This window comes from Pleurodeles waltl, chromosome 9 (genome assembly GCF_031143425.1).
Source record: "Pleurodeles waltl isolate 20211129_DDA chromosome 9, aPleWal1.hap1.20221129, whole genome shotgun sequence".
Lineage (NCBI taxonomy): Eukaryota > Metazoa > Chordata > Amphibia > Caudata > Salamandridae > Pleurodeles > Pleurodeles waltl.
This window is the reverse complement of record NC_090448.1, coordinates 1,086,123,694-1,086,150,384: the sequence shown is the minus strand read 5'-3', so window position 1 is coordinate 1,086,150,384 and position 26,691 is coordinate 1,086,123,694. Positions and strand designations below refer to the sequence as shown.

At 46.2% G+C, this 26,691-nt stretch overlaps 1 protein-coding gene across 4 annotated transcripts in view; it reads right to left on the bottom strand.

Annotated features, from left to right (window-relative positions):
* The window catches only part of MGA (MAX dimerization protein MGA), a 782,199-nt gene that overhangs the window by 632,153 nt on the left and 123,355 nt on the right, over nucleotides 1-26,691 (bottom strand). For all 4 annotated transcript variants that reach the window (XM_069208766.1, XM_069208765.1, XM_069208763.1 and 1 more), the window contains exon 4: nucleotides 653-740. In XM_069208766.1, coding sequence (XP_069064867.1) covers nucleotides 653-740 — 88 coding nt within the window. The remainder of the gene's footprint in view (nucleotides 1-652; nucleotides 741-26,691) is intronic.

Genomic DNA, 26,691 nt, shown 5'->3' with positions numbered 1-26,691 from the left:
CCTAAGTGGACTCAAGACTCTTGCCTATGCCATGTTGGTTCAACCAAGGGAATTACAGGATGGACAGATTTTACAGTGGTACTTCATGTCCTCCCCCAGTACAGAAGAGAGTTATTCTCATAAAACCTTCGGGATTTTTTCAGCATTGACACAGTCTCTGTTGGCATCTTTTTCAAAAATTTATAGTTCCTCACACTCCAATCTTTCGGCATCAAAGTATTATGATTTTCACACACAGACGAACATTGTCTTGAGGACACATATAAACTGATGGTGGAAAAGAAAACTATCTGAGGTGCACCGTGTGTCCTTGTGCATTGTGAATTTCAGGGACGGTATCACAAGTCACCTTGAAAATGAAAGATTTTGTTTTAAAGAAAAACAAGTTATTATGTTCTGAGCCCAACAATTTATGAGATCTATTTCATGTTCACCAGTTTTACCCCTTATCTCTTTAATTCACTGTTTATTTGGAGAAATCATAAGATGCCAAATTATCAATACTGGGCACTTAAATAATGCAAATATTTTACTATTTAATGCCAAGGTGAGATTAAGCATATACGAGTCAATAGCAATAAGGTCAATTCTACGGGTTTGCCTTCTATTGCAATTCTATCACCTCTCTAATTAAATAATATTGTAGAAATACCTGTTTTTTCAAACGCTGAGGACATCAGAGCGCTTTGAAGTCCTTTTCCTACCACTGGTACGTCCACTGTGTGTATGTCAAGAGCTTCCTTGAAAAGAAAAAAACTTAAGGTTCTTGGAAATCGGATTTAAGAAGGTCAACCTAAACACACATTAGAATGGCTGTGCAATTCAATATCTGTCATATGAGAGAAATGCACATAGTGCTCCTATGTTCTAAATTCGGAGGTGTGTATAATGTAGTCTAACACGGTGCAAAGTTTACAAACAGGCTAACTCAGACAAACACTAAAATAAGATACCACAGTATAGAAGACATGTCACTATTATGAATGAAATGAGAGCACAAAAACATTTTACATAAATACTAAGATCAAAGAGCTTGTGAAAATGTGTAATCTCAATTCTTAAAAAGAAAAAAGAAAAACTAAAAAAAAAAATAGCCGTGTAAAAAAAGGGGGGGGGGCCCAGTCCCATTGAGGCATCCAGTGTATACCCCAACACCCCCCCCCTTTACCCCACCTGATGAAATTACTTGTACCCAAACAGTTATTCTGCCCTTCCTTTAGAGAGTGGACAGTAACTACTAACCTGCCATTCCAAAGGGGCCGAAAGCAGGCAGGGAAAAAAGTAGGAAAAGTAACAGGGTGGAGAGCAACACTCTTGGCATCAGGCCCTGTGCTGGAGATTATTTCTATTGCCAGAGAGAAGCAAAATCAACAAATTACTCGTCTTAAGTAACGCTATTTCTGGTAGAGACTATCTAACCACAGATTCCTTACTTTTTGAACACTTTCCATGTGTCAGACTGGATCCAGAAAATCATAAGTAGTAGTCCTGCATGCCGACATCTGGCGACAAACAGCTTTGTGCCTATACCAGATCGCTCCTGAAGTGACCCGCGGGACCAATGTAGGTGCCACCCATGCGTGTGGACAGCAGATGCTTTCTAAACTGTGTGCCCAGAGATGTAGAATATAAACTTCAGATTTATAGTTACTAGTGCCCAAATCTCTAATTGTGACCATTTTAAATGAGTACAGCCCAGTTCACAGAATCGAAAGGTAGGGAGGGTTGGTGAGGAATCTGCAGCTAAACAATAGTCTCTACCAGAAACAGTGTTACTGAAGGTAAATAACAGGTTCTGCTAGGAGACTTCTAACTGCAGATTCCACACCTATTGAACAGATAAAATCGAAAAGTCAAGTAGGACCAAAAGGCTAACGTTCTCTTCTCGACAAGCCCAATTGTCTAGATAACAGTACTTTGTGAACATATGGAGGGATATCCACATCACAGCCTGGCAAATGTCAAGGACAGGCACCCCAACTGCCAACGCAGTAATAGCAGCCTTGGCGCCAGAAGAGTGAGCCCGTAAGCCCTCTGGGGGTTGCTTTTTTGGCCAATGCATGACAGATAATGCAGAGCACGACCCAGCAAAAGATGGTCAAATATTGCACAGCCTTGCCATTTTTTTTTTTTGCTCCAGCGAATCCAATGAAGGATTGATCATCCACGCACCGTTCTCTAATATAATCTACACTTTTAAAAAATTGCCCTTTTCGCATCTAATCAATGGATTCTCTCCTCCTCCTTGGAGGACTGAGGTGGAGCAAAGAATGCCGGAATGGTGATGTTCACTGTACAGTGCAACATGAAATGAAGTCACTACCTTAGAAGAAGGAGGCTTGAGTCCATTGAATTAGCTTTTCTGCGTAGAAGGCAGTGAAAGGTGGGTTGGTGGAGAGGGCTTGTTGATCGCCCAACCATTGTGCCATTGATATGGCAATGGGAAATGCTGTTTTGAGGTAAGTGACCGAGAAGGACACCTGTGGGAGAAAGGGCCAGAATGAAAATGTCACTTACCCAGTGTACATCTTTTCGTGGCATCAGTCGCTGTAGATTCGCATGTTTTGCAATCGCTCGCCATCTGGTGTTGGGCCGGAGTGTTACAAGTTGTTTTTCTTCGAAGAAGTCTTTCGAGTCACGGGACCGAGTGACTCCTCCTTTTGTGTCCATTGCGCATGGGCGTCGACTCTATCCTCGATTGTTTTTCCCCGCAGAGGGTGAGGTAGGAGTTGTATTGTAGTAATAGTGCCCATGCAATGGAGTGACTAAGTATGTACCTATATAAGGTTGAAATGATATATATACAAATAGTTGAAGGTAACTTCCGAACTGCTACAGGCTCCCGGGGAGGCGGGTGGGCACATGCGAATCTACAGCGACTGATGCCACGAACAGATGTACACTGGGTAAGTGACATTTTCAGTTCGATGGCATCTGTCGCTGTAGATACGCATGTTTTGCATAGACTAGTAAGCAGTTATCTCCCCAAAAGCGGTGGCTCAGCCTGTAGGAGTGGAAGTAGTCTGAAACAATGTTCTTAATACGGCTTGCCCTACTGTGGCTTGTTGTGCGGATAACACGTCTACACAGTAGTGCTTGGTGAATGTGTGAGGCGTAGACCATGTGGCTGCCTTACATATTTCTTGCATTGGGATGTTTCCTAGAAAGGCCATGGTAGCACCTTTCTTTCTGGTTGAGTGTTCCCTTGGTGTAATGGGCAGCTGTCGTTTAGCTTTAAGGTAGCAGATTTGGATGCATTTAACTATCCATCTGGCTATACCTTGTTTTGATATTGGGTTTCCTGCATGAGGTTTTTGGAATGCAATAAATAGTTGTTTAGTCTTTCTGATGTTTTTAGTTCTGTCAATGTAATACATTAATGCTCTTTTGACATCTAATGTATGTAGTGCCCTCTCAGCTACGGAATCTGGCTGTGGGAAGAACACTGGAAGTTCCACTGTTTGATTTAGATGGAACGGTGAAATAACCTTTGGTAAAAATTTAGGATTAGTCCTTATTCTTGTGTAGTTGTATAAAAGGTTCTTGTATTGTAAACGCCTGAATCTCGCTTACTCTTCTTAGGGAAGTAATGGCGATGAGGAATGCAACCTTCCAGGTTAGGAACTGTATTTCGCAGGAGTGCATGGGTTCAAAAGGTGGACCCATAAGTCTAGTTAGGACAACATTTAGGTTCCATAAAGGAACAGGTGGTGTTCTTGGTGGAATAATTCTTTTAAGGCCCTCCATGAATGCTTTAATGACTGGTATCCTATAAAGGGAAGTTGAATAGGTAGTCTGCAGGTATGCAGATATTGCTGCAAGGTGTATTTTAATGGAAGAGAAAGCTAGGTTAGATTTTTGTAAGTGAAGCAAGTAACCCACTACATCTTTTGGAGTTCCGTGTAATGGTTGGATTTGATTAATATGGCAGTAGCAAACAAACCTCTTCCATTTACATGCATAGCAGTGCCTGGTGGATGGCCTTCTAGCTTGCTTTATGACTTCCATACACTCTTGTGTAAGTTGTAAGTGTCCGAATTCTAGGATTTCAGGAGCCAGATTGCTAGATTCAGCGATGCTGGATCTGGGTGCCTGATCTGTTGGTTGTGTTGAGTTAACAGATCCGGTCTGTTGGGCAGTTTGATGTGTGGTACTACTGATAGGTCTAGCAGCGTTGTGTACCAGGGTTGCCTTGCCCAAGTTGGTGCTATTAATATGAGTTTGAGTTTGTTTTGACTGAGTTTGTTTACCAGATAAGGAAGGAGAGGGAGAGGAGGAGGAGGAAAAGCGTAGGCAAATATCCCTGACCAGTTCATCCATAGGGCATTGCCCTGGGACTGCCTGTGTGGGTATCTGGATGCGAAGTTTTGGCATTTTGCGTTCTCTTTTGTCGCAAACAAGTCTATCTGAGGTGTTCCCCAGAGCTTGAAGTAAGTGTTCAGAGTTTGGGGGTGAATTTCCCATTCGTGGACCTGTTGGTGATCTCGAGAGAGATTGTCTGCGAGTTGATTCTGAATCCCTGGGATAAACTGTGCTATTAGGCGAATTTGGTTGTGAATTGCCCAATGCCATATCTTTTGTGCCAACCGGCTCAACTGCGTTGAGTGTGTCTCCCCTTGCTTGTTTAGATAATACATTGTTGTCATGTTGTCTGTTTTGACGAGAATGTATTTGTGAACTATTATTGGTTGGAAAGCCTTTAGTGCTTGAAAAACTGCTAGCAGTTCTAGGTGATTTATATGCAGTTTTGTTTGATGTACGTTCCATTGTCCTTGTATGCTGTGTTGATCGAGGTGTGCTCCCCACCCTGTCATGGAAGCATCTGTTATTACGTATTGTGGCACTGGGTCTTGGAAAGGCCGCCCTTTGTTTAAATTTATATTGTCCCACCATAGAAGCGAGAGGTAAGTTTGGCGGTCTATTAACACCAGATCTAGAAGGTGACCCTGTGCTTGTGAACATTGTGATGCTAGGCACTGTTGTAAGGGCCTCATGTGCAGTCTTGCGTTCAGGACAATGGCTATGCATGAAGACATCATGCCTAGGAGTTGTAATATCATCTTTGCTTGTATCTTTTGTGTTGGATACATGCGTTGTATGATGTTGAAGTTTTGAATTCTTTGTGGACTTGGAGTGGCTACTCCTTTTGTTGTGTTTATTATGGCTCCTAGGTACTGTTGTACTTTGCACGGCAGGATGTTTGATTTTGCGAAGTTGACGGTGAACCCCAGTTTGTAGAGGGTTTGTATGATTTGATTTGTGTGGTGTGAGCACTTTGATAACGAATGGGTCTTGATTAGCCAGTCGTCTAGATACGGGAATACATGTATTTGCTGCCTTCTGATGTGTGCAGCGACTACTGCTAGACATTTTGTAAAGACTCTTGGTGCTGTTGTTAAACCGAAAGGCAATACTTTGAATTGGTAATGTATTCCTTTGAATACAAACCTTGGGTATTTCCTGTGCGATGGATGTATTGGTATATGGAAATACGCGTCTTTGAGGTCTAAGGTTGTCATGTAGTCGTGTAGTTTGAGCAATGGTAGCACTTCTTGTAGTGTGACCATGTGAAAGTGGTCTGATTTGATGTATGTGTTTACTATCCTGAGGTCTAGGATTGGTCTTAGCGTCTTGTCCTTCTTTGGTATTAAGAAGTACAGTGAATAAACTCCTGTGTTTATTTGTGTGTTTGGTACTAATTCGATTGCATTCTTTTGCAATAGTGCTTGAACTTCTGTCTCCAGGAGCTCGGAATGATGTTGTGATAAATTTTGTGCTCTTGGTGGTATGTTTGGAGGGAATTGTAGAAATTCTATGCAATAACCATGTTGGATAATTGCTAGAACCCAAGTGTCTGTAGTGATTTCCTGCCATGCTTTGTAATAATGACCTATTCTTCCCCCCACTGGTGTTGTGTGGAGGGGATGAGTGACATGTGAGTCACTGCTTAGTTGCAGGGGTTTTGGGGCTTTGAAATTTTCCCCTATTCCTAGGGAATTGCCCTCCTCTGTATTGGCCCCGAAAGCCTCCCCTGTACTGTCCCTGGTAACTGGACGGTGTTGCCTGTGAGGTGCTGGCTTGTGTGGCCTGACCCCGAAACCCCCCTCTAAAGGGTGTCTTGCGGAAGGTGCCGTAGTTTCCTCTGCTCTGCGAGGAGTAGAGTGCGCCCATTGCTTTAGCAGTGTCCGTGTCCTTTTTAAGTTTTTCTATCGCTGTGTCCACTTCTGGACCGAACAGTTCTTTTTCATTGAAAGGCATATTGAGAACTGCCTGCTGTATCTCTGGTTTAAACCCAGACGTTCGTAGCCATGCATGCCTTCTGATGGTCACGGATGTATTAATTGTCCTTGCAGCTGTGTCTGCTGCGTCCATGGAGGAGCGTATCTGGTTGTTTGAAATGTTTTGACCTTCCTCAACCACTTGCTTTGCCCTTTTTTGTAGGTCTTTGGGTAGATGTTCAATGAGGTGTTGCATCTCATCCCAATGGGCTCTGTCATAGCGCGCAAGTAGTGCTTGAGAGTTGGCGATGCGCCACTGGTTTGCAGCCTGTGCTGCGACTCTCTTTCCAGCTGCATCGAACTTGCGGCTTTCCTTATCCGGGGGTGGTGCATCCCCAGATGTGTGGGAGTTGGCCCTTTTCCTAGCTGCTCCTACAACGACGGAATCTGGTGGCAGCTGTGCAGTGATGAAAACAGGGTCTGTAGGGGGCGCCTTATACTTTTTTTCCACTCTTGGTGTGATTGCCCTACTTTTGACCGGCTCCTTAAAAATTTCTTTTGCGTGCCGGAGCATACCAGGGAGCATAGGCAGGCTTTGGTAGGAGCTGTGGGTGGAGGAGAGTGTGTTGAATAAAAAGTCATCCTCGACCTGTTCTGAGTGGAGGCTTACATTGTGAAATTGTGCTGCTCTAGCCACCACTTGAGAATACGCAGTGCTGTCTTCTGGTGGAGATGGCTTCGTAGGGTATGCCTCCGGGCTGTTATCTGACACTGGGGCGTCGTATAAGTCCCATGCGTCCTGATCCTGGTCACCCTGGCTCATGGTGGTGTGAGCTGGGGAATGTGATGGAGTTTGTGCTGGTGAGACGTGAATTACAGGTGGAGGAGAGGGTGGTGGAGTAACCTTTTTCACCACCTTTGTTTGTGGTGTTTGTTCAGTTTGGAACTCCAGTCTTCTCTTTCTTCTAATAGGGGGAAGGGTGCTTATTTTCCCTGTTCCCTCCTGTATGAAGATACGCTTTTGCGTATGGTCTACATCGGTAGATTGCAGCTCTTCCTCGAACCTATGCTTTCGCATTTGGGAGGTTAGTGAATGCTCCTCTGTATAAGAGCCTGAAACTGGGTCGGTTGCAGGTTGTTTTGGCACCGAAACCCTGTCTGCATCTTTTTTCGGCTCCGAGCTGACTTTTCTTTTTTTCGGCGCCGAAACCTCTCGGCGTCGATCTTCGTCGGTGCCGCTGTCTCGGCGTCGAGCCGTGTCTACACCGCTATCTCGGTGTCGATGCTTGTCTCCAGCACTTTCTCGGTCCCGAGAAGGCTGCGTACCGGTGTCTCGACCGGAGTCGGACTGTCTCGGCACTGTTTGGGCCTTTTTCGGTGCCGACGGTCGGTCAACGCAACAATACCGACGAAAATCTTCCGAATTTAGCTATCTTTCCGTTCCGAAACTCGGAGCGACAGGAACACGTCCGAACCCGATGGCGGAAAAAAAACAATCGAGGATAGAGTCGACGCCCATGCGCAATGGACACAAAAGGAGGAGTCACTCGGTCCCGTGACTCGAAAGACTTCTTCGAAGAAAAACAACTTGTAACACTCCGGCCCAACACCAGATGGCGAGCTATTGCAAAACATGCGTATCTACAGCGACAGATGCCATCGAACATATACTTTAAGAGGGCCCGATGAAAGTAATTGCTGGGCTAGTGACAACACGAAGAAAAACACTGTAAACAGTTTAGCATGAAGTTGGTCACTGTGCTAGCTAGCGTACAAGCCAGACACAACAGGTGGTGTATACAGATTTAGCTGAGGGATGCCTGGCTGTCAAGATGACATCAACAGCTTCAGGAAAAAGACAAAAAGTGATCAAATACCGCTGCTCAATCTCCAAGGATGGAGGTGGAAAATGCCCATGTTTGGATGCAGGACCCAGTCCTGCTGATGCAACAGGCGATCCTCCTGAAGAGACAGCTTGATCAGAAGGCATATGCGTATGCCTAGGAGTTCTGGATACCACGCTCTCCATGCCCACTCTGGGGCCACTATGATAACTTGGGACTAGTCTGTCCTGAACTTCTTTGGAACTCTGGAAAGCAGAGATATCAGCGGAAAAGCAGAAAGCATCTTAGAGCGAAAGCCTCCTAGGAGACTTCAACGCGCATAAGTTCGGACACTGCACCTACTCAGGACTGGTGAAAAGATCAAGTCACGTTTTCCCCCATTTGGGAAAGAGTCCCTCCAGATGTAGCTGCTATTCCTGATCGGTGAGTTGTCGATGGTGTAGTGAATCCTGTTAGTTTTATTGTGATTCAGGAGGTTAGCTTTACCTTCTGGCTTGCAGGCTTGCAGGCCTGCGCGCCAGCCACCTACTTAGCTTGTGCTGTTGTAGCCCATTTAAAAATGGCTGCCATGTTTATAGTTAGAGAAATGTTTTAATTGTTCATTATCAGTGCCACTCTGTGAAGGAATCATTATCATCGTCATAATCAAGTGATGTACATAGGTAGGCATATCATGTCCCCCTCTCACTTATGGGTGACAGGAGCATAACCTCTTCGTTGCGGGCGTCGGCCACTGGCCGACGCCCACACACCCTCCCTGGTGCGGGTCACGACCAGTGGCCGACACCAGGAAGGGTATCAATAAATCCTCGGGTGCGTCGCACCCGAGGATTTATTTATTTTTTTAAACCCCCCCCCCCGGGAGACACGGAAGCTTCCGTGTCTCCCCCCGCCCCCCCACCCGCCCCTTTGTGACGTCAGCGCGCCGTTGCAAAGGTGTTTTCCCCATCAAAGCAGGAAGCAGCCTTGCGGCCGCTTCCTGCTTTGATGGGGAAAACGGCCTTTCCCACGTTCGGGAAGGCCTCGTAAGAAAGGGGAGTGTCTCCCCTTTCTTACAAGGCCTTCCTGAAAGTGTTTCCTGGCCCCCGATCGCAGCACAGCTGCGATCGGGGGCCAGGAAACACTTTCAGGAAGGCCTTGTAAGAAAGGGGAGACACTCCCCTTTCTTACGAGGCCTTCCTGAAAGTGTTTCCTGGCCCCCGGTCGCAGCTGTGCTGCGATCGGGGGCCAGGAAACACTTTCAGGTTTCCTGGCCCCCCGATCGCAGCTGTGCTGCGATCGGGGGGCCAGGAAACACTTTGAAAAGGCCTCGTAAGAAAGGGGAGACTCTCCCCTTTCTTACGAGGCCATCTCAAAGTGTTTCCTGGCCCCCGATCGCAGCACAGCTGCGATCGGGGGCCAGGAAACACCACTAGACGCCAGGGATTTCACTTTGGGGGGGCGGCCCCCCCCCCGGGGGCATAATTAATTTTTTTTAAAAGGTAGGTGCCCCCTGGGGGGGGGGGGGATTGTTTTTTTTTCAAAAAAATAAAAATAAAAAATAAATAAAATGACAGGGGGTCGCCCGTGGGCAGGGTGACCCCCTGTGGGGGCAATTTTTTTTTTTAGATGTTGTAGGGTTTCCCTGGGGGCCATTTTGGCCCCCAAGGAAACCATACAACAACTAAAAAAAATAGATCTATATATAGATTGAAAATGTCACTTACCCAGTGTACATCTGTTCGTGGCATTAGTCGCTGCAGATTCACATGTTTAGCACAGTCCGCTGCCTGGTGTTGGGCTCGGAGTATTACAAGTTGTTTTTCTTCGAAGAAGTCTTTTTTGGTCACGGGACCGAAGGACTCCTCCTTCTTCGGCTCCATTGCGCATGGGCGTCGACTCCATCTTAGATTGTTTTCCCCGCAGAGGGTGAGGATGGAGTTGTTTGCTATAAATAGTGCCCATGCAATGGAGTGAATACGTATGTACATAAAAGGTTTATAATAATTATTTACAAATGTACAAATGTTTAAGATTTAAGATTTACTTCTAAACGGCTACAGGCTTCCCGGGGAGGCGGGAGGGCACATGTGAATCTGCAGCGACTAATGCCACGAACAGATGTACACTGGGTAAGTGACATTTTCAGTTCGATGGCATATGTTGCTGCAGATACACATGTTTAGCATAGACTATAAAGCAGTTACCTCCCCTAAAAGCGGTGGTTTAGCCTGTAGGAGTTGAAGTAGTTTGGAATAATGTCTTAGTACAGCTTGGCCCACTGTAGCTTGTTGTGCATTTAGTACGTCTACACAGTAGTGTTTAGTAAATGTATGAGGCGTAGACCAGGTTGCAGCCTTACATATTTCGCTCATAGGAATGTTTCCTAGAAAGGCCATTGTAGCACCTTTCTTTCTGGTTGAGTGTGCCTTTGGTGTAATAGGCAATTCTCTCTTGGCTTTAAGATAGCATGTTTGAATACATCTGACTATCCATCTAGCAATGCCTTGTTTAGAGATTGGATTTCCTATGTGTGGTTTTTGAAAAGCTATGAACAGTTGTTTTGTTTTCCTGATTAGCTTTGTTCTGTCAATGTAGTACATTAGTGCTCTTTTGATGTCTAATGTATGTAGTGCCCTTTCAGCCACGGAATCTGGCTGTGGGAAGAACACTGGTAATTCTACTGTTTGATTTAAATGGAATGGTGAGATGACTTTTGGTAGAAATTTTGGATTTGTTCTTAGAACTATTTTATTTTTGTGTATTTGAATAAATGGTTCTTGTATGGTAAATGCCTGTATTTCACTTACTCTTCTGAGGGATGTGATTGCAATGAGAAATGCGACTTTCCACGTTAGATATTGCATTTCACAGGAATGCATGGGTTCAAAAGGTGGACCCATGAGTCTTGTTAAGACGATGTTAAGGTTCCATGAAGGAACTGGTGGTGTTCTTGGTGGTATAATTCTTTTTAGCCCTTCCATGAATGCTTTAATAACTGGTATTCTAAATAGAGACGATGAATGAGTAGTTTGTAGGTAAGCAGATATTGCTGCGAGGTGTATTTTTATAGATGAAAAAGCGAGGTTTGCTTTTTGCAAATGTAGTAAGTATCCCACTATGTCCTTTGTAGAGGCATGCAATGGTTGGATTTGATTGGTATGGCAGTAGCAAACAAATCTTTTCCACTTAGATGCATAGCAGTGTCTAGTGGAAGCTTTTCTAGCTTGTTTTATGACCTCCATACATTCTTGTGTGAGGTCTAAGTGTCCGAATTCTAGGATTTCAGGAGCCAAATTGCTAGATTCAATGATGCTGGGTTTGGATGCCTGATCTGTTGTTTGTGTTGTGTTAACAGATCTGGTCTGTTGGGTAGTTTGACATGCGGTACTAGTGAAAGGTCTAGTAGAGTTGTGTACCAAGGTTGTCTTGCCCATGTGGGTGCTATTAGTATGAGTTTGAGTTGGTTTTCACTCAACTTGTTTACTAGATATGGAAGGAGAGGGAGAGGGGGAAAAGCGTATGCAAATATCCCTGACCAACTCATCCATAGAGCATTGCCTTGTGATTCGCGGTGTGGGTACCTGGATGCGAAGTTTTGGCATTTTGCGTTTTCTTTTGTTGCAAACAAATCTATCTGGGGTGTTCCCCAAATTTGAAAGTATTTGTTCAGAATTTGGGGGTGAATTTCCCATTCGTGGACTTGTTGGTGGTCTCGCGAAAGGTTGTCTGCTAGTTGGTTTTGGATCCCTGGAATAAATTGTGCTATTAGGCGAATGTTGTTGTGAATCGCCCACTGCCATATTTTTTGTGTTAGGAGGCACAATTGTGTTGAGTGTGTTCCTCCTTGTTTGTTTAAATAATACATTGTTGTCATGTTGTCTGTTTTGACAAGAATGTATTTGTGTGTTATTATGGGTTGAAAGGCTTTTAACGCTAGAAATACTGCTAACAGTTCTAGGTAATTGATATGAAATTTTGTTTGGTGTACATCCCATTGTCCTTGAATGCTGTGGTGATTGAGGTGTGCTCCCCACCCTGTCATGGAAGCATCTGTTGTTATAACGTATTGAGGCACTGGGTCCTGAAATGTCCGCCCTTTGTTTAAATTGTTGCTGTTCCACCATAGAAGCGAGAGGTATGTTTGGCGGTCTACCAACACCAGATCTTGAAGTTGACCCTGTGCCTGTGACCATTGTGATGCTAGGCACTGTTGTAAGGGTCGCATGTGTAGTCTTGCGTTTGGGACAATGGCTATGCATGATGACATCATGCCTAGAAGTTTTAGCACCAATTTTGCTTGTATTTTTTGGTTTGGAAACATAGCACTTATTACTTTGTGGAATGCTTGCACTCTTTGTGGACTTGGAGTGGCAATTCCTTTTGATGTGTTGATGGTTGCTCCTAGATATTGTTGTGTCTGACACGGTTCGAGGTGTGATTTTGTATAGTTGATGGAGAAACCCAGTTTGTGAAGGGTTTGTATGACATATGTGGTGTCGTTTGTGCACTTCTTTACTGTATTGGTCTTGATTAGCCAATCGTCCAGGTAGGGAAACACGTGTATCTGTTGTCTTCTGATATGTGCTGCTACTACTGCTAGACATTTTGTGAACACTCTTGGTGCAGTTGTTATTCCGAATGGCAACACCTTGAATTGGTAATGTATTCCTTTGAATACGAACCTTAGGTACTTTCTGTGAGAAGGGTGTATCGGTATATGAAAGTACGCATCTTTTAGGTCTAATGTGGTCATGTAATCTTGCTGTTTGAGCAGTGGAATGATGTCTTGTAGTGTGACCATGTGGAAGTGGTCTGATATGATGTAGGTATTTAGTGTCCTGAGATCTAATATTGGTCTTAATGTTTTGTCTTTTTTTGGAATTAGAAAGTACAGGGAGTAAACTCCTGTGTTTTTTTGTTGTACTGGTACTAGCTCTATTGCATCCTTTTGCAGTAGTGCTTGAACTTCTAGTCCTAAAAGTTCTAAATGTTGTGGTGACATTTTGCGTGTTTTTGGAGGGATGTTTGGTGGGAATGTGTGGAATTCTATGCAATAGCCATGTTGGATTATTGCTAATACCCAATTGTCTGTTGTAATCTGTTGCCAAGATTGGTAGAATTGGCTTAGTCTTCCCCCCACTGGTGTTGAGTGAAGGGGTTGTGTGACTTGAAAGTCACTGTTTAGGTGGAGGTGTTTTTGGAGTTTGGAATCTTCACCTACTCCTTGGGAATTGACCCCCTCTATATCCCCTGAAACCTCCCCTTTGGAATGAACCCTGATATGGTGTGGTTCTTGTTTGTTGGCTGGTGGTGTCTGTGGGTTGGCCACGAAACCCCCCTCTAAATGGAGTTTTTCTAAAAGAGCCTCTGCTCTGCAGGGAGCAGAGTGCGCCCATGGCTTTGGCTGTGTCTGTGTCCTTTTTAAGTTTTTCAATGGCTGTGTCCACTTCAGGGCCAAAAAGTTGTTTCTCGTTGAAGGGCATATTAAGGACAGCCTGCTGGATTTCAGGTTTGAAGCCTGAAGTGCGTAGCCAAGCGTGTCTCCTTATGGTGACAGCAGTGTTGACTGTTCTTGCTGCAGTATCGGCTGCGTCCAGTGAAGAGCGGATTTGATTGTTTGAGATCGTTTGTCCCTCTTCAACTATTTGCTGCGCCCTTTTTTGGTATTCCTGGGGAAGATGGTCTACGAGAAGTTGCATCTCGTCCCAGTGTGCGCGGTCATATCTGGCCAGCAACGCTTGTGAATTTGCGATGCGCCACTGGTTGGCTGCCTGTGATGCTACTCTTTCCTGCCGCATCAAATTTTCGGCTTTCTTTGTCCGGAGGTGGGGCGTCGCCAGATGTATGGGAATTTGCTCTCTTGCGAGCTGCCCCTACTACCACGGAGTCAGGTGGTAACTGCGAAGTAATAAACACTGGGTCTGTGGGTGGTGGTTTGTATTTCTTATCCACCCTTGGGGTGATGGCTCTTGATTTTACGGGCTCTTCAAAAATGTGTTTTGCGTGCCGTAACATCCCTGGTAGCATTGGGAGACATTGATATTGGCTGTGTGTAGCCGAGAGGGTGTTAAATAAAAAATCATCCTCTATAGGATCGGAATGCAGTTGGACATTGTGGAATTCTGCTGCCCTAGCCACCAGTTGCGAGTATGAAGTACTGTCCTCTGGCGGTGACGGCTTTGTGGGGTATGAATCGGGATCATTGTCCGGCACTGGGGTGTCATACAGGTCCCAAGCGTCTTGATCCTGATCGTCATGACTTATTGTAGTTTGCGCTGGTGAGTGCATTTGTGGCGGTGTTTGTGCCGGCGATGCCTGTGGTGGAGAGGGCGGAGGCGTGACTTTTTTAACCACTTTGGCTTGTGGTTGTGCGTCATCCTTTGGAAGTCCGATCCTTCTTTTCCTCATTATTTGGGGAAGGGTTGATATCTTCCCTGTGTCTTGCTGGATGTACAGTCTCTTTTGTGTGTAGTCCGATTCTACACTTTGGAGCTCTTGTCCAAATCTGTGCATCTGGCCACTTATTCCTTGTTCCTCTGTGTAGGATGAAGGTGTGGAACTTTTCGGCGCCGAGACATCTTTTTTCGGCTTCGGCGCCGACAGGATTTTTGTGGCTTTCGGCAGTGTGTCTCGATACCGATGTTTTTCGGTGCCGGCATCTTGCTTTTGCCTCTCGGCGCCGCTATCTCGGCTCCGAGGTTGCTCCATGGCGGTCCCTCGACCGGAGTCGGGTGTCTTCGCTATGGGCGTGCCCTTTTTCGGCGCCTTCGACGGCTCGCCGGTTTTATGGGTCGAGCCATGGCCTGTTGGCAGTGGCGTCCCCTGGGCCTTGTCAATCTTCTTATGTGTTGTTTTCGACGTCTTACTCACTGTTTGTAGCTGTTCTTCGACGTCGGAGTCTCCGGATTCTGATTCCGGAACCGAGAATGTTTCCTCTTCCTCGTCGAAACGTTGTTTTGTCGGCGTAGAAGCCATTTGAAGACGCCTGGCTCTTCGGTCCCGGAGTGTTTTTCTGGACCGGAAGGCTCGACAGGCCTCACAGGTATCCTCCTTGTGCTCGGGGGACAAGCACAAGTTACAGACCAAGTGCTGATCTGTATAAGGATACTTACTGTGACATTTTGGGCAGAAACGAAACGGGGTCCGTTCCATCGGCTTCGATGTCGCACGCGGTCGGGCCGACCAGGCCCCGATGGGGGATCGAAACTACCCCAAAGTCTTCCGATGATCGGTGTCGATGTACCTAACTATCCCGATACCGAACGGAACAATACCGACGCTTTCTTCCGAGATTCTGACTAACTTTCCGAACCGAAACACGGAGCGAAAAGGAATACGTCCGAACCCGACAGTGGAAAAAAACAATCTAAGATGGAGTCGACGCCCATGCGCAATGGAGCCGAAGAAGGAGGAGTCCTTCGGTCCTGTGACCAAAAAAGACTTCTTCGAAGAAAAACAACTTGTAATACTCCGAGCACAACACCAGGCAGCGGACTGTGCTAAACATGTGTATCTGCAGCAACATATGCCATCGAACCTATATTTATATCTATGTAGATAGACATATCTATGTACATGGATATATCTATAGATATATAGAGGTAGATCTATATATACCAAAGAGATTTATAAAGTGTTCTACTCACCTGTGAGGGTCTCAAGGCGCTTTGGGGGGGGGGGGGGGGGGGGGGGGGGGGTGGGGGGGGGGAAAGGGGCTGGGAGTTTCACTGTTCGAAAAGCCAGGTTTTGAGGCCCTTCCTGAAAAGAAGTAGGTTTTGGGTCTTGCGAAGGTGGGTTGTGAGGGCGTTCCAGGTTTTGGGTGCAAGGTAGGAGAAGGATCTGCCCCCGGTGGTGGTGTGTTTGATGCGGGGGACAGAGGCGAGAGAGAGGTCAGCTGAGCGGACGTTTCGTGTGGGGGTGTGGAAGGTGACTCTCGTTGAGGTAGGCAGGGCCTGTGTTGTGGAGTGATTTGTGTGCGAGGATGAGGATCTTGAAGGTGATCCTTTTGTCAATGGGGAGCCAGTGGAGGGATTTGAGGTGTGGAGAGATGTGTTCGTGTCGGCGGAGGTCGAGGATGAGTCGTGCTGCTGAGTTCTAGATGCGTGTAGTTTGCGCTTGAGTTTTAGAGTGGTGCCGGCGTAGAGGGCGTTTCCGTAATCAAGCCTGCTGCTGATGTGTGCGTGACAGTTTTTCTGGTCTCTGTGGGGATCCATTTGAATGTTTTTCAGTATACGGAGTGTGTTGAAGCATGAGGAGGTGAGAGCGTTGATTTGTTGGGTCATCGAGAGGGAGGAGTCTAGGATGATGCTGAGGTTGCGTGCGTGGTTGGCGGGGGTGGGTGCAGGGCCTAGCGTGGTGGGCCACCATGAGGGGTCCCAGGTGTTTTTGTGTGGGCCAAAGAGGATTATGTCGGTTTTGCTTGAGTTGAGTTTCATGTGATTGGCTGTCATATATATATCACTTTTGTCAATATGTGTGTGGTTTCCCTGGGGGGAAAAGGGTCCGACTTGTCTAGTGGAAGTTTTAGTGCCATAAAGAAGCGCAGAAGGTTTATATGCCTACTGCAAAGAGCAAATCTGTATTTTATGTAAATAGCTGAGTACATTAGCAAAGTCTATGGAGAGATGAAGGGCACTTTTGCTGGGTGGTAATGAGGGAATCCGAGGAGGAGGGAGTGGGAGCACCAATAATGATTGTTGGACTGGGCGCAGGAGGTGCTAAAGACTGTGACGAATGGTATGTGACAAGGTGTTTTTTGAGTGTCTTGAAAGTACGTGCTGATTGAGGGAAGAAGCGCAGGTAAGGTGGCCTCTACTGTTGCACGTATCTCACACACCATCGATTTTGTGACTGTCTACGTAGGCTAGTGTTTTAGAGCAACAGTTTAGCCAATAGCAGAGATGGCATCTTGATGGATGACTGCTGCCTGCACTCGGGTTATAGAGGACCGCTCTGACATAGGATCAGAGACTGAGACATCAGATACTGAGACAGCATCTGAGGGATAGGACAATGGCGCAGACTCTGGGAGTGATTTTTCAGTCAGAGGAGTCCCATTCGATAACTCCTCTTCCAGTACATTATGAGGGAGGTGATGAGGACAGTCCTGCTGTCCCTTCGCAAGCTGTTTGTGCAACTGGGTAATAGTGGGTTAGGCCAACCCAGAGAGCAGGTGAATGCGGCGGCAAGCAGAGAGAGAGTGCTCTCTTGGGAGCTCCCCAATTTAGTTCAGCCCCAAATTCCACCACCCAAATCATATTGTGGAGACATCAAAATTATCCATGGCAAAACAAACTGGTTTTGTAAGGCAGGCACCTGTGTTTTTGGTCCTGGATTCGGCGGCCATATAGAGAAACACACTAAACCCAAACATTTCTGGAAACTAGACATTCGGGGGAGTCCACAGAGGTGTGACTTGTGTGGCTTCCCCAAAGTTTTCTTACCCAGAATACCCTGCAAAGCTGAAATGTTGAAAAAAAACTCAATTTTTCTCGCATTTCTGTCACACAAACTACAGGAATATGCTGGGATCCACAACATTCCTACCACCCAGTGACTCCTCACCTGTCCTGATAAAAACACTACCCCACTTGAGTGCCTACACCTAGTGTCTGTGTCAGGAATGGATCACCCCAGGGTCAACAGCTGCCTCACGTAAGGAACAACATTGACCGTTGTGTGATCTATTCCTGTCGCAGGCACCAGGCCTAACCACACAAGTGAGGTATCATTTTTATCGGGAGGCTTGGGGGAACGCTGGGTGGAAGGAAATTTGTGGCTCCTCTCAGATTCCAGAACTTTCTGTCACCGAAATGTGAGGAAAACTTGTTTTTTTAGCCACTTTTTGAGGTTTGCAAAGGATTCTGGGTAACAGAACCTGGTCCGAGCCCCGCAAGTCACCCCTCCTTGGATTCCCCTAAGTCTCTAGTTTTCAGAAATGCACAGGTTTGGTAGGTTTCCCTAGGTGCCGGCTGAGCTAGAGGCCAAAATCTACAGGTAGGCACTTTGCAAAAAACAGCTCTGTTTTCTGTGATGTGTCCACGTTGTGTTTTGGGGCATTTCCTGTCGCGGGCGCTAGGCCTACCCACACAAGTGAGGTATCATTTTTATCGGGAGACTTGGGGGGACGCTGGGTGGAAGGAAATTTGAGGCTCCTCTCAGATTCCAGAACTTTCTGTCACCGAAATGTGAGGAAAACTTGTTTTTTTAGCCACTTTTTGAGGTTTGCAAAGGATTCTGGGTAACAGAACCTGGTCAGAGCCCCGCGAGTCACCCCATCTTGGATTCCCCTAGGTCTCTAGTTTTCAAAAATGTACAGGTTTGGTAGGTTTCCCTAGGTTCCGGCTGAGCTAGAGGCCAAAATCTACAGGTAGGCACTTTGCAAAAAACAGCTCTGTTTTCTGTGATGTGTCCACGTTGTGTTTTGGGGCATTTCCTGTCGCGGGCACTAGGCCTACCCACACAAGTGAGGTATCATTTTTATCGGGAGACTTGGGGGGACGCTGGGTGGAAGGAAATTTGAGGCTCCTCTCAGATTCCAGAACTTTCTGTCACCGAAATGTGAGGAAATGAAAATGTCACTTACCCAGTGTACATCTGTTCGTGGCATCAGTCGCTGAGATTCACATGGTCTGCATAGCTCGCCATCTGGTGTTGGGTCGGAGTGTTACAAGTTGTTTTTCTTCGAAGAAGTGTTTTCGAGTCACTGGACCGAGTGACTCCTCCTTCTGTGCTCATTGCGCATGGGCGTCGACTCCATCTTCGATTGTTTTCCCCGCAGAGGGTGAGGTAGGAGTTGTACTATAGTAATAGTGCCCGCGCAATGAAATGTGTAAGTATGTACCTATTAAAGGTTTAAATAATATATATACAAATGTACAAAATTGAAGGTAACTTCTGAACTGCTACAGGCTTCCGGGGAGGTGGGTGGGCCCATGTGAATCTCAGCGACTGATGCCACGAACAGATGTACACTGGGTAAGTGACATTTTCAGTTCGATGGCATCTGTCGCTGTAGATACACATGGTCTGCATAGACTAGTAAGCAGTTATTTCCCCATAAGCAGTGGTTTAGCCTGTAGGAGTAGAAGTTGTCTGAAATAGAGTTCTTAATACAGCTTGACCTACTGCAGCTTGTTGTGCGGATAGCACATCTATACAGTAGTGTTTGGTGAATGTGTGAGGCGTAGACCATGTGGCTGCCTTACATATTTCATGCATTGGGATGTTTCCTAAAAAGGCCATTGAAGCACCTTTTTTCCTTGTTGAATGTGCCCTGGGAGTAATGGGCAGTTGTCTTTTTGCTTTAAGGTAGCAGATTTGGATGCATTTAACAATCCATCTGGCTATACCTTGTTTTGATATTGGGTTACCTGCATGAGGTTTTTGGAATGCAATAAATAGCTGTTTAGTCTTTCTGATGTTCTTTGTTCTGTCAATGTAGTACATTAATGCTCTTTTGACATTTAATGTATGTAGTGCTCTTTCAGCCACAGAATCTGGCTGTGGGAAAAAAACTGGTAGTTCTACCGTTTGATTTAGATGGAACGGTGAAATAACTTTTGGTAAAAATGTTGAATTAGGTCGTAGGACGACCTTATTTTTATGTATTTGTATAAAAGGTTCCTGTGTTGTGAACGCTTGAATTTCACTTACTCTTCTCAGAGATGTAATGGCGATGAGAAAGGCAACTTTCCAGGTTAGGAATTGTATTCCGCAAGAGTGCATGGGTTCGAAAGGTGGGCCCATGAGTCTTGTTAGGACCACGTTTAGGTTCCATGAAGGAACAGGTGGTGTTCTTGGCGGTATAATTCTTTTAAGACCTTCTATGAATGCTTTGATGACTGGTATCCTATACAAGGAAGTTGAATAGGTAGTCTGCAGGTATGCAGATATTGCTGCAAGGTGTATTTTAATAGAAGAGAAGGCTAGCTTTGCTTTTTGTAAATGGAGCAAGTAATTTACTATATGTTTCGGAGTTGCGTCTAGTGGTTGTATCTGATTATGATGGCAGTAACAAACAAATCTTTTCCACTTACTTGCGTAGCAGTGTCTAGTGGATGGCCTTCTGGCCTGCTTTATGACCTCCATACACTCTTGGCTAAGTTGTAAGTGTCCGAATTCTAGGATTTCAGGAGCCAGATTGCTAGATTCAGCGATGCTGGATCTGGGTGTCTGATCTGTTGGTTGTGTTGCGTTAACAGATCTGGTTTGTTCGGCAGTTTGATGTGGGGTACTACAGAAAGATCTAGCAGTGTTGTGTACCAGGGTTGTCTTGCCCACGTTGGTGCTATTAAAATGAGTTTGAGTTTGTTTTGACTCAATTTGTTTACTAGATAAGGGAGGAGAGGGAGAGGAGGAAAAGCGTAAGCAAATATTCCTGACCAGTTCATCCATAGGGCATTGCCTTGGGATTGCTTGTGTGGGTATCTGGACGCGAAGTTTTGGCATTTTGCGTTCTCTTTTGTTGCAAATAAGTCTATTTGAGGTGTTTCCCAGAGTGTGAAGTAGGTGTTCAGAATTTGTGGGTGGATTTCCCATTCGTGGACTTGCTGGCGATCTCGAGAGAGATTGTCTGCCAGTTGATTCTGGATCCCTGGAATAAACTGTGCTATGAGGCGAATTTGATGGTGGATTGCCCACTTCCATATGTTTTGAGCTAATAAGCTTAACTGCGTTGAATGTGTTCCTCCTTGTTTGTTTAGATAATACATCGTTGTCATGTTGTCTGTTTTGACAAGGATGTATTTGTGGGTTATGATTGGTTGGAAAGCTTTTAGTGCTTGAAAAACTGCTAATAATTCTAGATGATTTATATGCAGTTTTGTTTGATGTATGTTCCATTGTCCTCTTATGTTGTGTTGATTGAGATGTGCTCCCCACCCTGTCATGGAAGCATCTGTTGTTATTACGCACTGTGGCACTGGGTCTTGGAAAGGCCGCCCTTTGTTTAAATTTATACTGTTCCACCATAGAAGCGAGAGGTAAGTTTGGCGGTCTATTAACACCAGATCTAGAAGGTGACCCTGTGCTTGAGACCACTGTGAGGCTAGGCACTGTTTTAAGGGCCTCATGTGCAGTCTTGCGTTTGGGACAATGGCTATGCATGATGACATCATGCCTAGGAGCTGTAGTATTGTTCTTGCTTGTATTGTTTGATTTGGAGACATGTGTTGAATGACTCTGTTGAAATTGTGAATTCTTTGTGGAGTTGGCGTTGCTACTCCTTTTGTCGTGTCTATTATGGCTCCTAGATATTGCTGTACTTTGCTTGGCTGAATGTTGGATTTTGCAAAGTTGACGGTGAACCCTAGTTTGTAGAGGGTTTGTATGACTTGATTTGTGTGGTTTGAGCATTGTGTGAGCGAACTGGTTTTGATTAGCCAGTCGTCTATATACGGGAATACATGTATTTGCTGCCTTCTGATGTGTGCAGCGACTACTGCTAGGCATTTTGTGAATACCCTTGGAGCGGTTGTTAAACCGAAAGGCAATACTTTGAATTGGTAATGTATTCCTTTGAATACAAACCTTAAATATTTTCTGTGTGATTGATGTATTGGTATATGGAAATATGCGTCCTTGAGGTCTAGGGTTGTCATGTAGTTGTGTTTTTTGAGCAATGGTAACACTTCTTGTAGTGTGACCATGTGAAAGTGGTCTGATTTGATGAATGTGTTTACTACTCTGAGGTCTAGAATTGGTCTCAGTGTTTTGTCCTTTTTTGGTATCAAGAAGTACAGTGAATAAACTCCTGTGTTTATTTGTGTGCTTGGTACTAATTCTATTGCATTTTTTTGCAGTAGTGCTTGAACTTCTATCTCTAGAAGCTGTGAATGGTGTTTTGATAAATTTTGTGATTTTGGTGGTATGTCTGGAGGGAATTGCAGGAATTCTATGCAATAACCATGTTGGATAATTGCTAGGACCCATGTGTCTGTAGTTATTTCCTCCCATGCTTCGTAATATTGACCTATCCTTCCCCCCACTGGTGTTGTGTGGGGGGGGGGTGAGTGACGTGTGAGTCACTGCTTGTTGGTAGTGGTTTTGGGGCTTTGAAATCTTCCTCTATTCCTAGGGAATTGCCCTCCTCTATACTGGCCCCGAAAGCCTCCCCTGTACTGTCCCTGGTAGGTGGACGGTGCGGACTGTGAGGTACTGGCTTGTGTGGCCTGACCCCGAAACCCTCCTCTAAAAGGTGTTTTGCGGAAGGTGGTATAAGATCCTCTGCTCTGCGGGGAGTAGAGTGCGCCCATGGCCTTGGCAGTGTCAGTGTCCTTTTTGAGCTTTTCTATGGCTGTGTCGACCTCCGGACCGAACAGAAGTTTTTCGTTTACTGGCATGTTAAGTACTGCCTGCTGAATTTCTGGCTTGAATCCAGACGTTCTGAGCCATGCGTGCCTACGGATGGTAACCGACGTATTAATGGTCCTTGCGGCTGTGTCTGCTGCATCCATAGAGGAGCGTATTTGATTGTTGGAAATGTTTTGCCCCTCTTCAACAACCTGTTTTGCTCTTTTTTGTAGATCTTTTGGGAGATGTTCAATGAGATGCTGCATCTCATCCCAGTGGGCTCTGTCGTATCGCGCTAGCAGCGCTTGTGAGTTTGCGATGCGCCACTGGTTTGCTGCCTGGACAGCGACCCTCTTCCCGGCTGCATCGAACTTTCTGCTTTCTTTATCTGGGGGAGGTGCATCCCCAGAAGTGTGTGAATTTGCCCGTTTTCTGGCAGCCCCTACCACCACAGAATCTGGTGGCAGCTGAGAGGTGATGAATACAGGGTCCGTAGGAGGCGCCTTATACTTTTTGTCCACTCTAGGCGTTACTGCCCTACTTTTAACTGGCTCCTTGAAGATCTCCTTTGCATGGCGTAGCATGCCTGGGAGCATAGGCAGGCTTTGGTAGGAGCTGTGGGTGGAGGAGAGGGTGTTAAATAAAAAGTCATCCTCTACTTGTTCAGAGTGTAGTTCCACATTATGGAACTGAGCTGCTCTAGCCACCACTTGTGAATAGGCTGTGCTGTCCTCAGGTGGTGATGGCCTAGTTGGGTATGTGTCTGGGCTGTTATCAGACACTGGTGCATCGTACAAGTCCCACGCGTCTTGATCTTGGTCGTCGTGGCTCATGGCGGTGTGAGCTGGCGAATGTGACGGGGTGTAAGTTGGCGAAGCCGGAGTTACAGGTGGAGGCGAGGGAGGAGGTGTTACCGTCTTTGCTGTTTGTTGCTGAGGAGCCTCTCGTGCTACAAACTGAAGTGTTCTCTTTCTTTTGACAGGTGGAAGGGTACTGATCTTCCCTGTCCCCTGCTGAATAAAGATACGCTTTTGCGTGTGATCCACTTCAGTGGGTTGCAGTTCCTGTTCGAATCTGTGTCTTTTCATTTGTGAAGACATAGAAAGTTCTTCAGTATAGGAGCCTGAAACTGGGTCTGTTGGTGCTTTTTTCGGCTCCGAAAACCCTGTTGTTTGTTTTTTCGGCTCCGAGGTAACCTTCCTCTTCTTTTGTGCCGAAAAATCTTGGCCTCTATGGTCTTCGGCGCCACTGTCTCGGCGTCGATCCGTGTCGACACCGAACTCTCGGTGTCGATGCTTCTCTTTAGCACTCTCTCGGTCCCGAGGAGGCTGCGTGCCGGTGTCTCGACCGGAGTCGGACGATCTCGACACTGAATGGGCCTTTTTCGGTGCCGATTGTTGGTCACCGTGAATTTGGGTTGAGCCATGGCCGGTTGGCAGTGGCGTCCCCTGGGCCTTTTTGCCTTTTTTAATTTCTGATCTCGACGTCTTACTCACAGTTTTTGTATTGTCGAGTTCGTCGGAGTCTGAATCCTGGATGGAAAAGGATTCCTCCTGTTCCTCTTCTGTCTCGAACTGTCGATGCTCCTTTGGCGTGGACGCCATCTGCAGTCTTCTCGCTCGACGGTCGCGCAGAGTTTTTCGGGACCGGAACGCCCGACAGGCCTCACAGGATTCTTCGCTGTGCTCGGGTGACAGGCACAGGTTACAGACCGAGTGTTGGTCCGTATATGGATATTTGTTGTGGCATTCAGGGCAGAATCGAAACGGGGTCCGTTCCATCGGCGTTGTTCTCCACGCGGTCGGGCCGACTAGGCCCCGACGGTGTGCCGAAATCTACCCCGAAGGGCACCGAAGCGCTTCGATGTTCAATGCGTTGTCGTATGTGTTTATCTCGAACCGGATCGCAACGATACCGTCGAAAATCTTCCGTTTTCAGCTATCTTTCCGTTCCGAAACTCGGAGCGACAGGAACACGTCCGAACCCGATGGCGGAAAGAAAACAATCGAAGATGGAGTCGACGCCCATGCGCAATGAGCACAGAAGGAGGAGTCACTCGGTCCAGTGACTCGAAAACACTTCTTCGAAGAAAAACAACTTGTGACACTCCGACCCAACACCAGATGGCGAGCTATGCAGACCATGTGTATCTACAGCGACAGATGCCATCGAACACTTGTTTTTTTAGCCACTTTTTGAGGTTTGCAAAGGATTCTGGGTAACAGAACCTGGTCAGAGCCCCGCGAGTCACCCCATCTTGGATTCCCCTAGGTCTCTAGTTTTCAAAAATGTACAGGTTTGGTAGGTTTCCCTATGTGCCAGCAATACAAAATTCACACAACACCGCACTAATTAACAACATAGTGCATAAAAAAAATCCAAAACAACCTTGCATATCAAAAGAGGGCAAGAGTGTAGCCCCCCACTTTTTAGAAAAATGTGCTCAACTCCAACCACCAAACACTATCACTAAACTACAGTCTTTACTTGGTTACTTTAACTGTGGCAGAACTTACATTCCAGAATATGCACAACGCATCAAGCCACTATATGATTTAATTCGCCCAGATTTCTCAAACAGACACTGGACAGTTGAACCCATGCACATCCTTAAAGGACTGAAGCAAGATATGCTAGAAGCAAAATTTGGTCATCAGAATAATTGCTGATGCCATTGGGTTCACCTAAGTCACCGTTAATCAGGGCGACAGTTCACATAGCATATAAATCACATTTATATTCCAATGCAGAACAATGCTCTGCACCCGCAGAAAAAATTCTGACTGCTCTACAGATGGCTGTCATTAACCCGTTCTGTGCCGCAGACGTAATGGTTACGTCCTGCGGCACAGTGCTGCTGTGCCGAGGACGTAACCATTATGTCCTCGGCACACAGCCCAGAGGGAGCGCTCTCGCTCCCTCTGTGTGCTTCCCCCCACCCCCCCAAAGTCAGGGATGGAAGGGGAAGCCCTTCCCCTTCCACCCCCAACCCCCCCACCACCCATAATGACGTCAGCGCGCGATCGCGCGCTGACTTCATTATGGGGTTCTCGCCGCACAGGAAGCCATTTGCTTCCTGTGCGGCGAGAGGAGAAGAGGTGGGTTCCTCTTCCCGGTGGGTGGGGGGTTTGGGCCAAAGAGGCACAGGGGGAAAGGAAAGACTTTTCCTTTCACCCGGTGTCTCTTTGAGCATTCCTGCTGCGCAGCAGGAATGCCCACTAGACACCAGGGATTTTTATTTCTTTTACTTTGTGTGAGTTTCTAGCTTGCGGGGAGCGGCCCCTTGGGCAAAGGTCGCTCCCCTTTAGGGGGCAATTATTTACGGCCATTTCTGCCCCCCTGGGGGAAGATTGGCCTACTTTTTAGGCAGATCAGCCCCCAAGGGGGGCAGAAAACACTGGATAACCAGGGATATTTATTTATTTGTGTATTTATGTGGGGGGGGGTGCCCCCTTGGGCAAGGGGTGCCCCCCCTCCCCCAAGAGGGCATAGAACTGTTGGCCTTTTCTGCACCCCTTGGGGGCAGATCGGCCTATTTTTTTAGGTCCATCTGCCCCCAAGGGGGGCAGAAGCCACTTAGGCACCAGGGATAGTGTTGTGTGTGTTTTTTTTGTTTTTTTTTGTTTGAGGGCTGTCCCCTTTGGCAAGGGTCGCTCTCCATGGGGACACACTACTAAAGGTATTTTCTGGCCTCCTTGGGGCAGACAGGCCTATTGTTTTAGTAGGCCCATCTGCCCCTATGGCAGAATCCACTTAGGCACCAATTTCTAAATGTTTGATGGTGGGGTGTTTGTCAATTGATGAAGTATTTGCATTTGTGATAAAAAAATGTTTTCCTCCTTTTTGCTCTAGTTCAAAGCTTTTGCTTTATTTGCTGTGGCTCCTTGCGGTTTTGGTGGTGGTTGACCTGCAGTTTGCACAGTTGCATGTTTTAGGTAAGTAAAAACAATTTACTCTAAAGGAGTAGTGTTGCCATGCATGAATGACATGTTTGTAGGGGGTGTACTAAATGCAGGATTGTGTGTAAAATTGTCCTTAGATTTGTGCACAATTGTTTGTCTTATTTCTAATTTGCCTTTCTTTCTTTCTTTTTAGTGGGATATCATTGGCGATTGCTGTGTCTGTTCAGAGTAGTTGCTGGTGAATCAAGCTTTTTCAGGCAAGTGAGCGGTATAGTTTTTGAGTTTATAACACTTACTAACAAAGCTACACTTTGTTACTTGTCTTACACAGTGCTGGTTGTTGGTGGTGAATTTGTCCAGTTAATTTTAGCAGGAGAGATCATGGCTAGCCGCAGGATGACCGCTCAAGCAGGTGGTTGGTGTGCTTTTTGAGTCACAGTCTGATCATGATTA